Genomic DNA, 13,965 nt, shown 5'->3' with positions numbered 1-13,965 from the left:
TTTATATTACAACTATGTAATCCAAATGCATATTAATTCAAATTTTCATTAACATAATATGACATAATTGCTGTACAATTCGAAATTTAAGGATGGCCTTAATTAAAATCAACACGCAGAGGCACAGCAGTTTGAAAGACAGAGAGATCTGTTTATTTTCGCATTGTTAATAATCCATAATTATACTGCCTATAGGGTACAGCAACAATATGTCTTTACATATGAAAAAATATGTATTGTACCAGCTCAATGCAGAATTTCGACTGAGCATTATGTAACTTAATAAGCTTCTGAGTGACTTCATCATGCAGCTGTCGAAACTAGATGTTTGATCAATGGTCACGCCTTTTTTCAACTTAACTTAAACCACAGATGTCTCAGATCTTTGTTCTGAATCTATGGCTGGCAGACCAGCCTCATTCAGCATTACTGTCTGTATTACTGGTTGCTTCAGTTCACTCTTATGTATGACATACACAGCCCATAGTTAGGCAGATTAGCATAGCTCTAATAACAAAAAGCAGCTGGAGCTACCTGTATCTGTCAGTAGGTAAAAATACACTGGAAATAAATGTGCTCTCTGTTTACACAGGATCACTCACGAACACACTGAACCCTCTGTAAATAACCATGTTATTGTGTTCCTAAAGGCTATTGTGCGTCAGTGTCTTGAAGCGTGCACACTCTAAGAGGTTACACGACATAGCTGGGTTATAAAAGTGACATGTTGGGCTGAACCTAAACAAGGACGATAGGACAGTTATGGTAAAAAGTTGCACACAACTGGTCGGTCAATTTGTAGTTTTTAGTTGGATATAAAGTCCGGTTTAGAGACTACAGAAATGCTGAAATTTCTTTCCCACAATTTAGTGAGGACTATGTTCTTACTGAGTGTAATAACTGTAGGTAAGTGCACCTTACTTTTGTCAAAGCTTATCCTACAAAATATATTGTAAGAGGGAGCAGAACAGTGAAAAAGTGTTGTAAAAAGTATTCAAACTTATGTTCAAACTTTCTCCAATTTTAGAACATGTGCATTCATCCAACTGCACAAGTCGCCGATGTCTGAGTAACGTGTTGATAGATAAAAATCTGTTGTCGCAGCCACAGAACGATAGCTGCACTCACGAAGTCCGAGTGCCAAAATTAGAGTACCAGACTCTGGAAGTTGTAAGTATTAACTTTTTGTAGTGGAGCTAATATATATATTTTCATTTCTCCATTTACACCTCTTTGGTGACTTTTCTGTATGACAGTTCTTTGTTACCTAATTTGTTTTCAACAGAACACAAAGCAACTCCGTCTACTAATTCTTCTACAAGCCTCGATCGTAAGCTTCAAAATACTTTTTAAAAAAGTAAAAAAAACAAACAAACCCCAAAACATTATTTTGAAAAAAATAAATTTTGATTTGAAAACACAGGAATGGGAAGATCCTGAGTTGGCGTGGGACACATCGGTGTACAAGTTTGATGAAGTAATTCTGCCAGTAGACAAAATCTGGACTCCAGAGCTCCTTGTAACAAACGCGTAAGTAGTTTCATCCAAGAGCCATCACTAAGCCAGTTCAAACAATGGCTAAAATTCTTCTGAGACATCACTTATCTCTTCTGTGTAGAATGGCATCAACTCTGAAGCATGGCTCTGCTAATGTGCTGGTGTACAGTAACGGCACAGTGAAGGACGATCTGATCATAAATGCAGAAGTGGACTGTGAAGTTAACCTGTTCAACTATCCCTTCGCTTATGATGTGTGTCCTGTTGCAGTACAAGCCTGGGACACTGACAGTAAGCTCAGCAATTCACTAATATACTACATATGTGATCATTTCTGAGATGTGTTTTATAATGTCTCGTTTTCGCGTACTTTTTTGGCCATTTGTATAAGTTGAAATGTAAAATTTATGCATTACCATTTGAATGGAATTGTAATAATTTTAACAGTACGATAATCTCATAACAACACCGCTGATCACCGTTTATGATCAACGATCATAAAAGTGTAACATGGAAAAAAGCAGGGTAACTGCAGTTCTTCAATATAACTTAATTCATTGCAGGTCTTTGCTACCAGTTTTACTGCTTTTAATTTGTGTCTTACAATATTGCTAAGAAGTCACTCGATTACTGAAAAGAAATTATCTTTATGACTCTATTTTAAAATAAGCAATCTCAAAGCAGACTTAATTTTATTCAGAATGTGGTACAACACTGGTGTTTGGTGAAGTGAGACTAAGTGATAATAGTCACGGAGACTGGCAAACGATGGCTGCAATACTTCAGAAAAAACGAGATGACCGCAATTACATCCAGGTAAGTTCACCCAGGCCTGCCATTTGTAACTAAGGGTACTGCAGTGACTGTTTAAGAGTTAAATTCATTTTTATACACCCCCCCCCCCCCCCTTCCAGCAGTTAAAAACGAATTAGACTAAAAATAAATTAAATGATTATCATTGTGTTTTTTGAATTCCTGAAGTTTAGAAGACATAGCCAGTGTCAACAAGGTTTGTTTCGGGGCCTTTACTGCAGTGACAAATTGTGTCACTGTCCAAAAATGAAAGAATCTGGCTGTACATAGACCCACTTTCTTTCGTGGGGGGGGGGGGGGGGGGGATTTGCTGGTTCTCTTGTCACATATGATGGTGACCCAACATTTTTTCAACAGCTAGGACGAGCAAAGAAAGGACTTATCTTATTAACTGCTGCATCCTTAGATAACGTCCTTTTCATCTTTAAATTGAACACTGGCTAACATTTATATACATAAGATAAGATAAGATAAGATAAGATAAGATAAGATAAGATAAGATAACCTTTATTAGTCCCACACGTGGGAAATTTGTAGGTGTAAAAAAATGTCAAGTGTTACAAAGATTCTTTCAAAAATGAAAAGCCACTTACTTTATTTCCTTCTGCTATGTTTTCTGTTATACTCCTAAGGTGGAACTAAAACTCAAACCTACCAACCCGTTCTTAACATTGATGCTGCCCAGTTATTTGATCCTCTTTGTTGATATAGTCAGCTTTGCTCTGCCACTGCGAGGTGGAGGACGCAATGCTTTCAAGGTCACCCTGGTGCTCAGCTTCACCCTGTTTATCAATATCCTAAATAGCCAGCTCCCTGGAGACAGTGAATGCAGCCCAATAATCCGTGAGTCATGTTACAAGAGAAACATGTGCACAAACAAACCGTATACATGGCCTCACACTGGGTGTTAAATAAAAAACCTGACTAATTTGTTTGTGCTGCAGGACCCCACTTCTGTATTTGCCTGATCTTCTTGGTTGTGAGCATGCTGGTGTCCATGCTAACTACTAGGCTATCCCTAGAAGGCCAACTGGTTTTCTGCTGTTGGTCCAAAGGATCAGCCCCCAAAATTACAGAAAACAAGGAACAAAATGAGGATGAGGGTGAGGAAGACTTGACTGTAGAGCAAATCCTGCAAATATTGAAACTGTAAATTGTTACTATGTATGAGGTGTCTTGATGTTTATTGAGGCTTGATTTTTTTTTTTAGTAATAATGGCATAACCTATTCTAACTATGATTTCAATCCCTCCAGAAACTAAAGCTGACATTAGCACCATCCAGCCGAATGGCTCAGAGAACAGTCGAATACTCAGAAAAGTGGCCAAATACTTGGAAACTCATGAGACCAACGAAGCGGAAAAGGAGAGACAACACAAGTTTGCCGACATGTTGGACAAGACTTTTTTCTGGATCTATTTCATTGGTGGCCTTGGATACCTTGTTATGATGACTGTAATAATGTTAAATTATAAATGTGAAGTTAACCATTTTGATTTCTGGTATAACTGATGTGCATTAAGAGCTGCTCTTAAAACCAAACTACATTTATTTAAAGCTAAATCTTAGGGTACATGTCAGCTGCAATGACTGATAAAAACCTCTGCATGTGTGTATTAGATTAGTTAAACCACACTGTCACTATGATATGCTAATTACAGATGTCTACAGATGTGTGCAAATGTGTAGTTGTACTGTGTCTTTGGGTGTTTAGCAAAAAAGATGTTATTGCATACTTCTAAAAATAAGAGAAATAAAGACATTTAACTTTCACCATGAACTAAAAATCATTTTTAGGGTTTCTTTATTGTGATTATATCCACATATTTACCAGATCTGCTAAACCCAAGTGTTCCTTTGTTGCCACCAAGTGGCTGAATGATTCACCTGCAGTCTGGCGACAACGTTATTAATCGATTTTCCTCTTTGACATATTTATGAGATTAGCTAGTAGCTGGACCTCTGTTTATCTGCACAACACTACTAAATTGTGAGGATGTTCATATTTAGAATTTGGGACGATATACAGTCATCAGGCACATTATTAGGTACAGCTTTCAAGTACTGGGTTGGGGTTTCTTTTGCCAGAACTGCCTTATTCATGGAATATTCAACACAGTGCTGGAAACTATCTTTAGTTTCTGGTCCACATTGACATGATACCATTACATGCTGGCTGGAGATTTGTCGGTTTCACTTCAATGGTGAAAATCTCTCCTTCCAGCACGTTCCAAAGATGCCCTATTGAGATTGCGATCAGGTGACTGCGCAGGCCATTTGAGTACAGTGAACTCTTTGTCATGTTCAGGAAACCAGTTTGAGATCATTTCAGCTTCGTGGCAGTGGGTACTAAGGGACCCAAAGTGTGCCAAGAAATGATCCTGTATACCATTACGCCGCCACCTCCTTGACAGGAGGCAAGATGAATCCATACTTTCATGCTGTTTATGCCATATTCTAACCTAGTATCGGAGTGCTACAGCAGAAATTGAGACAATCGTCTATTGTTCAATTTGCATGAAAATTGTAGCCACAGTTTCCTCCTCTTAGCTGGCAACAGTGGCACCTGGTTTGGACTTCTGTATGCCTTGGTGATAACAAGTGGTTATTTGTTTGACTTACTGTTACTTTTCCTTGCGTTAATGAGCAGCTAAGAAAGTCAATACCCATTTCATAGTTTTGACATTCTTATTGGTGGAAAGCACCACAAGATAATAGTCCCTGGCTCTATGAAATCTGATGGGTCACATGACGAAATCTCATGACACATACAAGAGTGTTTTAAGAGAGTATAGACATGCTGAATCTTTCCTAAGCCTTTTAAATACTTTTTGACGACAATAATATATTTGGACTACCACAATGGTAAGATTCAAATTTCAACCCAAAAATGACAGTAAACCTTTATTTTCTTATTTACCATAACATATAATTTCCCATAAACATACCTTAACAAAAATGACCAACTTTTGTATAAATTTACAGCTAAACTGCAAAACACTTTGTCTTTACAATACCCAATATCAAACACCATAAAAAGGGTAGGTAGCAGGTAATTACATACATTTTCCCAATAATGCACAGTAAAATGTATTTTTCCATGAGGCTACAAAAATGCATGAGTTGTCAAAGGCTACAAAGTGGCACACCCTCAAGATAAAAGGAATGATTTCCTTATCCAAATCCTCTTCCTGGAATTGAAATCACCCATGTGCTGTGAAAGAAGACCAAACACCTTTTTTTTTTAAATAAGAAACAGGCCCATCCAGCAGCTGACTTCAAAAACTTTCTGGTTGCTTCGTTGCCTTTGTTTTAAAAAAGAAAAAAAAAAGAGGAAAATATTAATGTAAAAGTTCATTAGACAAACTACAGAAAAGAAGGGCTAATGTATGATGATTCACATACCCGTTTAAGAATCTGGACACCGAGATAGTTCTTTGCCATGTTTCTCAGGTTAGACTTTCCACCCACCTTGCACCTGACATAACCATACAGGTTTGCCCATTGTAAAACCAAGCCCAATATTACCACAACCTGGAGGAAACAAGAAGTAGATGTCAGCCAATAATCAGCAGCTATTTAAGTTGTCAGGAATGTGTCTTACACGCTGAAACTCTAAACTGACCAGCCATTTAATATTAAAGGAGAAGACAGTGCTGAACACAAACAGGATCCAGAAAATGGGGCAGACAAGAAGGCCGAGCCAGAATACCCGGGATTCTGCGCTGGACTTTGTGTTTTTGCTGTGCGTCTGTTAAGAAAAGTAGACATATTTAAAGATATATATACACATGTTATATCACCATCAGTCAAATGAAAAAGGAAGATGTCACATAAATCTGTGCAGTCTGTCCTGTCCACCCCATGATTCAGTGGCTTGTAGAACCACTTTTAGCAGCAGTAAGTTAAAGAACTTGAAGTGATTGTTTTCTGGATGAGTTTCTCACAATGTTGTGTTGGACTCTTCTTTGTACCATTTGCTTCAATTCATTGAGGTTTTCGAGCTCTGAGTCTTTTCTTTGTGTGGTGTAGATCTGCTGTTGTGCTTAGGATCATTATCCTGACATATGGACCAATTTCAATACTTTAGCATCCAGAGGTGTTCACAGTTGACTCACTGACTGCAAGGTGCACAGGTCTTGTCAGTAAGAAGTATATGTGGTGACATGTTGAGTTTGGTTTTCTTTAAATATGTCCAATGAACATTATTCCTAAAGACTTGTGGTTTGTTCAGATGGCCTAAGATACCAAGATACCAGAGAAGAGTTTTTTTCTCTCACAAAACCTTCCAAATAAGCCACACAGTAATTCTCTAAACATGCAAACTGAGGCCTGTAGAGTCTAAGATGTTGCAACTAGGTTGCATAGGTCAGATCGCATTATATGATCTGACCTTGGAGTGAATTTGCTGGCATGGCCACATATTAAAATCAACAGGTCAGCAAACTACCAACAGCTTTTTTAGAGGTTCTTACACTTGCTGATCAATTAATCAAGTACATTTGATTTAAAGAACTTGGATGTTTCTTACTCTTTTAATTCCAATGGAAGCAGTAAGAGTGTGGAAACTCTTTTTTTAGGTGACTGTATATTGTGGCTGTGTATGTACATTTTCCCTTGTTTTTCTATTTTTCCATCTATAAGCTGGTGGTTTAAACCTTTCATACCTGATGTCTGTGAAGGTTCTAAGTCATCCGGGTCATTGTAGTCTAAGGAAGCGGTCCCCAACTTTTTTTCCGCGACGGACCGGTTTATGTCCAACAATATTTTCACGGACCGGCCTTTAAGGTGTCATGGATGAATACAACAAAATAAAACCAGTACCGGTACCAAAGGAAAAAAAAGATTTATTCATAACATATGGGAAAAGACCCAGGGAAACCGGGTTAATGATAAAAACGATTCAAAAATAATGCTAAAAATCGATAAAACCCCTGAAAACCATTCAACAAGCTTCTTCGGCTTTGGTGGAGAGTCACACATTTTTAAGCTTAAAAACTTGTGACTCTCTCTTCTGTTCTTAGAACAGAAGAAGCTTCTCGGATGAGAGGTGAAACATCTTAAAGAAACTTAGAGAAGATCAGATTCTTTTCTTTCCAAGCTCCTTAGACCCATTCAAAGCTGATTAGTTCCTACTTGCCTTCTTTGACTCAAACACCCAGTGGCTCTTCCCATTTTCATCCACTTGATTCCACCATCGAAGACCCACCAACAATCTGCCGGATACATTCTAAAACCCACAAGGTAAATTGTCATAATCTTTTCCAGATGCATTTAGTAATTTTTTTCTAATAAATGATAAAGTAAAAAGATAAAAAATCTCAATGCAGTGGTAAATGGTAAATGGCCTGTATTTGTATAGCGCTTTACTAGTCCTTAAGGACCCCAAAGCGCTTTACACATCCAGTCATCCACACATTCACACACTGGTGATGGCAAGCTACATTGTAGCCACAGCCACCCTGGGGCGCACTGACAGAGGCGAGGCTGCCGGACTCTGACCACCACCAGTCGGCAACGGGTGAAGTGTCTTGCCCAAGGACACAACGACTGAGACTGTCGGAGCCAGGGCTCGAACCGGCAACCTTCCAATTACAAGATGAACTGCCAACTCTTAAGGCACGATCTATTCCCTTATAAAAAAAAAAAAATTATGCGTGGCAGCTACTTATATAACTGCATTTAGCCCTGTGGTGAAACGTTACCCACCTTGACAGTCCAGAAGTCACATGATAGCAGAAGTATGATGGTGACCATGCAGACAACAAAGCGACCGCTGAGAATGTCACAGAAGAGATAAACCAAGATGGCACTTGTTCGGAAGAAGAGATGGAAAAAAGACACCAGAGGATGTCTGAAACCCCCAAATGGAGAATTTAGTTCGTGGTTAAGGAGGTTTGGGCTAAAAAAAATAAAAAAAAACACATTAAGTGCAACATCTTACCTCATTTTGGACCTTTTTCTCTGGTTATTCTCATCCTCTTCTCCAAAAAGAGGGGCATCCTGAGTGTCCTGAAACCAGAACAAAGTTAAACACACCGAGAAAAGTACCTGCTACGGCGCTTTACTCTTATTTGATAAATATTAAACAGTCTAAAACGCCTATTTCAAAAAATAATCTCTTCTAAATACTGATACAACTCAAATTTAAGCTCGATCACCTGTCTCTGCATTTTGGCACCAGAAAGCTCTACTTCCTGGTGACGTGTAGTAAACAAACCCGTGTGCTAAGGACCCCGCGAAGGTGTGGCTTTGAATTTGCCAGACACAAAGGTAAGCACAACACTCCCAAATACGTAGATTATCCGTTTATGTTTTAAGCTTGTTGTATTAATAAGTAGCCTATCTGCTGTACGGGCTCTGGGAAAGCGTTTTCTTTGTTGCGTTTTAACTTATTTGTTTTGTAATTTTTAAAAAGGGCAGTAAGGGCAAGGAACTCGAGAGGCGAAAGTTAATTGGTCATTACACTACAACACCGGCGCGTGTCAGAGCAGGTGAGTCGTCACAACTCTCTTTACAGTCACTGGGCCAGTACAAAGGTAACGCTGGGATGTATTTTTTCAATTATTATGGCATCTATAATCTATCTATAGTCTTCAAACAGAAGGGCGTAAACCCCCCAAAACTAATGCAGCCAGTGATTCGACATAAAAAGTTCTGTATTTATAGCACCATTTAAATCGCTAGTGAAGTTAGAAATGTGAACATTTCTGACCGATTCTTTTCGTTTGTGTGTGTGGTGGTTGGGAGATGATTTTTTTCATTCGTTTTTTTTTCTTAAGCTATACAGGAAAAGACGTGGGCAAAGCAGATCTGACTAGTCGTATTTATTGTAAGGTCTTCACTGTTTTCAATAGGGCTGTGCGATATGACCAAAATCTCATAACCCGATATAAGACATCTATCATCCCGATAACGATATAAATCACAAAAATCTAACATTTTCTGTAAATTCTGTGAATCTCGGGCAGCTCGACTTGCGGGAAGTGTTTCCAGCTGCGCGTCATGTACCTGGAGTCGAGTGTTTTAACAGATGCATGAAACTATACATTTTAAGACATAAGTTGTAAAGGCCACCGTTTTCTTTGTGAGTATTTATTACACGGTGTGCCGCGGGGAAAAGCCTGTTCTAACGTTTGAGTCTAAGGTTTATTTTTTAGCACCTGGCGGCTTTTTTACTTCTCATCCGTAAATAATCTGCTCTTTCAAGTGATTCAGTTTATTTTGAAAAATCTCAACAGGATCTTGAGCTTTATTGTGAAAGTTTTATGTGGAACTTAAACAAGCGGACACGCGATGGCGTTACCGTCGTTGTTGCTAACCACAATGCATAAAAACAGGCGCTTGTCCGTCCCTAGTGTGGTCATATAAAATATAAGAGAAAGAGAGAACTTTAAGAAATTAATATAGCCACTACAGTGACCATCAAAACCATGAAAAAATGTTGCCGTAAACAGTTTATTTTGCGACACCACGAAACAAACAATAGCGTAAAATGAAACGATAGACGTTTTTATATCGTCATCCGATATATATCGTTATATCGAACAGTCCTAGCTTTCAATGGTCATTTCAAAATAATACACCACTACAGTATTGGCTGCTTGTGGTTATAGTTATGACAGCTGGGATCACTATAAATGAGAAACTGAAATAATAATAATTACTTTGACTTTTATATTGCACATGCAGCTTGTGGGGATAGGTTAATTGGATAATCCAAATTGCCACTAGGTGTGAATGTGAGTGTGAATGGTTGTCTGTCCCTATGTGTTGGCCCTGCGACAGACTGGCGACCTGTCCAGGGTGTACCCCGCCTTTCGCCCTATGACAGCTGGGATAGGCTCCGCGACCCTGAAAAGGATAAGCGGAAGCGAATGGATGGATGGATGGATGGATGGACTTTTATATTGTAAACTTGAATTAATAATAACAACAACAACAACTCTTTTTTTTTTTCTTTTTGTGCATGCATTTATTTTGTGCTTACATGCCTGAAGTGTAAATCAGTTAATACAAGATCAGAAACAAAAACAGTTCTGAAAACACTATAAATACATGTGCATTTTCATATAAAAAATAATCAGATACATCTTAGTGGCTGTATTCATTAGTTAGTTTTGACCGAAATTTGTAAAGAAAAATCATTGGAACAAACCACAGGTTATAAATGGTTTAAGTGTCCACCCAGTCAGCTGTACAAGTTGCACGCTTCCATTTTATGATATCAGAAACACCTCAAAAAGGTTGGCAACCGAATGCATTCGGTAAAAGATGCCAAAAGGAAGTCCCACGTTTACAACAGGAGCCCATACGTTGAATTTGTAGAATTCAGTTTCAGTGGTGTGGTCAAACTGAGGACGAGCACCGAATGCAGGCATGATCCACAACTGTAAAAAATAAAAAAAAAATAAGAGAGCCTTAATATTTAGTGAGTTTTTAAAAACCATATTTAAGGCAGCGAGAGACGAGGTACTCACAATGATGTTTCCCATGAGCAAAAACATGCAGACCTCCTTCAACACTTGTCGCTTCCACAACGGTTTGTATTTGTACTGTATCTTGTCGCCTTGCAGGTTATCTTCTGGCATATCAGGGCTTGTCTCTGTGTTCGTGTTTGAGCCTTCGTGGTTGTTCATGTCATTGCCGGGTTCCACCACATAAGGATTTACAATCACAGATGGTTCCTTCACTTTGTGAGAAGGCAGCCGATGCAGACCTTCAATGATGAAAAAGTTCTGCAGGCCAAGCTGGATCACCATAATTATGGCAAAGGACAGATCAAGCCTATTCAGGGGGTCTTTGACTCCTGTTGAAATCATGGCTATGATACTGAAATAGCTTATGACGAACTGTCCCAGTGAGGCTCCGACCAGCAACCCCACATCCAAGTTGCGTGTGGGACTTTTTTCTGACACGTGTTCGCGGTCATCAACCCTGTAAATCATCATGCCGATCACAGTCACAATAGACATGAGGCTCACTATGATTATATTCATGACAAAGTGCATCATCAATGCTTCTTCTTTGGTTTTTGCATCTTCATTTTTCATTTCCATTTCATATGCAATGAAGGTCGCCAGCCCTGCGATCACTAACAGGATTCCAAAAGTAGGACCAATATATATGCCGTTAAGACGGAATTTGATTTTGGCGTGGCCATGTTCACCTACTAATCGACCCACGTTTTTCCACATGATGTAGGCCATAGCAGATGCAAAGAGGCTGTACTCGATATTGAAAGGGTACAAGTAGTAGTAGGCAACCTTGAAGATGCTACATGAAGAGTGGCTGCACTTACACTCACGGTCTCCATAACTTGCTGTAAAACATGAAACCAAAGAATTATGTTGTGGTTTCATAACGACTCTTTTACCTAGTACATTTTTTTAAAAACTGCTTTAATTACCTCTACTGATGTACAAACTTCGCCCAGTGAGTTTAGTGATGTTGTCCAGATTGGTGGGAACTAACGTTTGGTGAACAGACTCCTCAGCAACTGCAGTCATCCACAAAACCAGATTTGTGGAGAGGGTGAGCATCAGCCCACAACTAATATTGAGGGATAAAAAGAAGGTACAATAAAACAAGGATTAGATAGTCCAACATAAAACATATCAGATAATACCTATGAGTGTAATGTTTCCGGTTATTGTTATAGTTTCAAGCTAAATCCTGATTAATCAGCATGGAAATTCCTTTTAAAGCAAAGAGTTTCAAATCTAAATTTTAAATATAAACTGGTTCTCTTACTTCACTGTTATAGGAAATGAACTTCCTTTGAGGTTTTTTTTAAATCATTTTTTAACTAAAACAATTCACAAGAACTTTTTCTACACCTTTTAATACAGATGGTAACTACTGGTTATAGCCTCCTTTTAAAAAGAGACCTTCAGAAGGTCTGGGAATCATAGACAGTGAAAAGCATAATTAGTGGCTGCAGCATTTCCAGTATAAAGTTACTCTGATATTTTTCACAGCTTCTTGGACAACAGATTTTACAGTAACTAGGTTACTTTCCCTGTATCGAAATAGATACCACCCAGAAGTACAATGATGAAGAAAGGGGTAGGAAATATCTTAATTACCTACCAAGAAATGTTCTTTTGTAGCTGCACGCAGTCTTTGGAATGGACCCACAAGAAGTATGTCTACAAATTGATTTTACAATTATTACAATAATTATTTTGCAACCATCAAGACCAGATTAAATGTAGTAAGGAGCATTTTATTATTCATTTCTACCTGCACAAATGTGAAAACAATTTGCACCACGGGAAATGCAACTTTAACTGCAGAACCACAGTGGAGGTATCCAACATAGCTGGCAAGCTTGAAAATATCCATGATAATGCTGAGGACTGCAAACAGCACAAGTCCTCCTGGAGGAGCAAAAAAGAAAGAAGATGTAGAACGGATGAAAAATCGTAAAACTACCCAATAATACTTAAACTGAACTGAACATTTACTCACCCCTGAGCCAAGTTGGCCCAGCGTGGACATCCTTGTAATTGACAGCATTTTTAATCCTGGCTGTGTAGATGCTGTAATAAATCATCCACATGGAGGTAAGCAGGAGGATGATGATGAGGAAAATCTGCAGGTGAGGGGCTTTGATATTTATATCTTCATAAGTACTCCCAGTGACCAAGACACTGCCCAGGATCAAAATGTTTACACATATGATCCCAGATCCCATCCATCCCCAGCTTTGGCTTTTTTCCTTCCCAACTTCTGCAGAAGAGATCTTCAGTTCGGGTTCATTCTTGCTTCCCTCCTGACAAGGTGAATTTATGTTGTTTGACTGGTGGACCTCCTCTGTTTCCTTGTCCTGGGCCATCATTCTGCAGGGTTCACATTGATTTCCTGTGGTCAAACAGTTAAACTCATAGCAAGAGCTGATAGACATGGCTACTCTCTCTGCTCACAGGTGAGTTCTCTGCTGGATTTGTTTCTATATAAGACAAGACAGGTTTAACAGCCACACCCAGTCTTGGTTGCTATTAGTAGAGTGATCCTGCGCAAAAGAAACTTTTCTCCGAATGCCAAATCAGCACAATTTGGTCTTTTTCTTTTTATCTAAAACAAAACAAATTTTTAAATCAACAAACAAAATTCTATTTCCACACTTCTACTACACATAGTGTGTACAATAATGTGTAATGTGTTCAAAATCAGAAAAAATATCTCCTGCAGTTAAAATATAACTAGATCAGCTGTGCTTTTTTTCTTGAATTCACCAACAGCATCCCATGCCATCTAAATAAAGAATTACAACAGAGCAGGTGAAAGAATTGTATAATATTATTAAAAAAAAATGGCGCTTATCAGAGAGAAAAATCAAGCTCCTGTCCTGATTTTACGAAAATCAGGACATGAGCTAAAAATAGTGAAAAGTTACTGGATACCTGTAAGCCTACCTGTCTCAACAAGATCCTATGAGCAGTCTAGACAGTCACTACATTTATATGCCCAAGAAAACACTGTAGTATGATCTACAAAGAGTCATAAATATCAATAAATCTGCTACGAGCAAAAAGTACTCCAAACAGAGTGTGTTTTGGACTTAATGTTTCTGTAAAGTTCAAAGGATGTTTCCAAGAATAAGACTTGTTTTCTCACAAATTCTAAAGAAACTAAAAAAAAAGGAACTGG

General features: G+C 38.5%; 3 protein-coding genes across 4 annotated transcripts; 1 reads left to right on the top strand and 2 right to left on the bottom strand.

Annotated features, from left to right (window-relative positions):
• The first annotated feature begins 842 nt into the window (after positions 1-842).
• Positions 843-3,822, top strand: LOC146633779 (5-hydroxytryptamine receptor 3A-like). Of its 2 annotated transcripts, none has more exons than XM_085352498.1 (9): positions 843-906; positions 1,028-1,170; positions 1,286-1,330; positions 1,424-1,530; positions 1,619-1,788; positions 2,198-2,313; positions 2,943-3,153; positions 3,255-3,413; positions 3,566-3,822. In XM_085352498.1, exons 1-9 carry the CDS (start codon positions 843-845, stop codon positions 3,820-3,822), a joined length of 1,272 nt encoding a protein of 423 aa, XP_085208624.1. The 2 variants fall into 2 exon arrangements, with proteins under 2 accessions (XP_085208624.1, XP_085208625.1); XM_085352499.1 differs by having other exon boundaries at positions 843-916; positions 1,047-1,170.
• Positions 3,823-5,386: 1,564 nt separating this feature from the next.
• Positions 5,387-8,515, bottom strand: LOC146633778 (Golgi apparatus membrane protein TVP23 homolog B-like). The gene is made up of 8 exons (XM_085352497.1): positions 8,472-8,515; positions 8,255-8,322; positions 8,020-8,164; positions 7,788-7,943; positions 7,451-7,540; positions 5,936-6,061; positions 5,716-5,844; positions 5,387-5,615 (listed from the first exon to the last, which is right to left on the bottom strand). Exons 1-8 carry the CDS (start codon positions 8,481-8,483, stop codon positions 5,589-5,591), a joined length of 753 nt encoding a protein of 250 aa, XP_085208623.1. The 5' UTR covers positions 8,484-8,515; the 3' UTR covers positions 5,387-5,588.
• A 2,014-nt stretch (positions 8,516-10,529) lies between these two features.
• Positions 10,530-13,219, bottom strand: LOC146633777 (proton channel OTOP2-like). Its single transcript, XM_085352496.1, has 6 exons — positions 12,784-13,219; positions 12,556-12,692; positions 12,403-12,461; positions 11,720-11,862; positions 10,791-11,632; positions 10,530-10,700 (listed from the first exon to the last, which is right to left on the bottom strand). Exons 1-6 carry the CDS (start codon positions 13,217-13,219, stop codon positions 10,530-10,532), a joined length of 1,788 nt encoding a protein of 595 aa, XP_085208622.1.
• Between the last annotated feature and the right edge of the window lie 746 nt (positions 13,220-13,965).

This window comes from Diplotaxodon limnothrissa, linkage group LG4, assembly GCF_057381915.1.
Source record: "Diplotaxodon limnothrissa isolate DT_005_m linkage group LG4, D_limnothrissa_male_GT1.1, whole genome shotgun sequence".
Classification (NCBI taxonomy): domain Eukaryota; kingdom Metazoa; phylum Chordata; class Actinopteri; order Cichliformes; family Cichlidae; genus Diplotaxodon; species Diplotaxodon limnothrissa.
This window is presented reverse-complemented; position numbering and strand designations above follow the sequence as displayed.

Bases quoted from the DNA above. Each gene is read 5' to 3' on its own strand.
- LOC146633777 (XM_085352496.1), bottom strand. From the start codon at position 13,219: ATGTCTATCAGCTCTTGCTATGAGTTTAACTGTTTGACCACAGGAAAT. The intron at 12,462-12,555 runs GTAGAAATGAAT...ATCAATTTGTAG, and splicing joins TTGTTTTCACATTTGTGCAG to ACATACTTCTTGTGGGTCCA. The intron at 10,701-10,790 runs GTGAGTACCTCG...TATTTTTTACAG, and splicing joins TGCTCATGGGAAACATCATT to TTGTGGATCATGCCTGCATT.
- LOC146633779 (XM_085352498.1), top strand. From the start codon at position 843: ATGCTGAAATTTCTTTCCCACAATTTAGTGAGGACTATGTTCTTACTG. The intron at 907-1,027 runs GTAAGTGCACCT...CTCCAATTTTAG, and splicing joins ACTGAGTGTAATAACTGTAG to AACATGTGCATTCATCCAAC. The intron at 3,154-3,254 runs GTGAGTCATGTT...TTTGTGCTGCAG, and splicing joins TGAATGCAGCCCAATAATCC to GACCCCACTTCTGTATTTGC.
- LOC146633778 (XM_085352497.1), bottom strand. The intron at 7,944-8,019 runs GTGGGTAACGTT...TTTTTTTATAAG, and splicing joins GTGACTTCTGGACTGTCAAG to GGAATAGATCGTGCCTTAAG. The intron at 5,845-5,935 runs GTCAGTTTAGAG...TGTTTCCTCCAG, and splicing joins CCTTTAATATTAAATGGCTG to GTTGTGGTAATATTGGGCTT.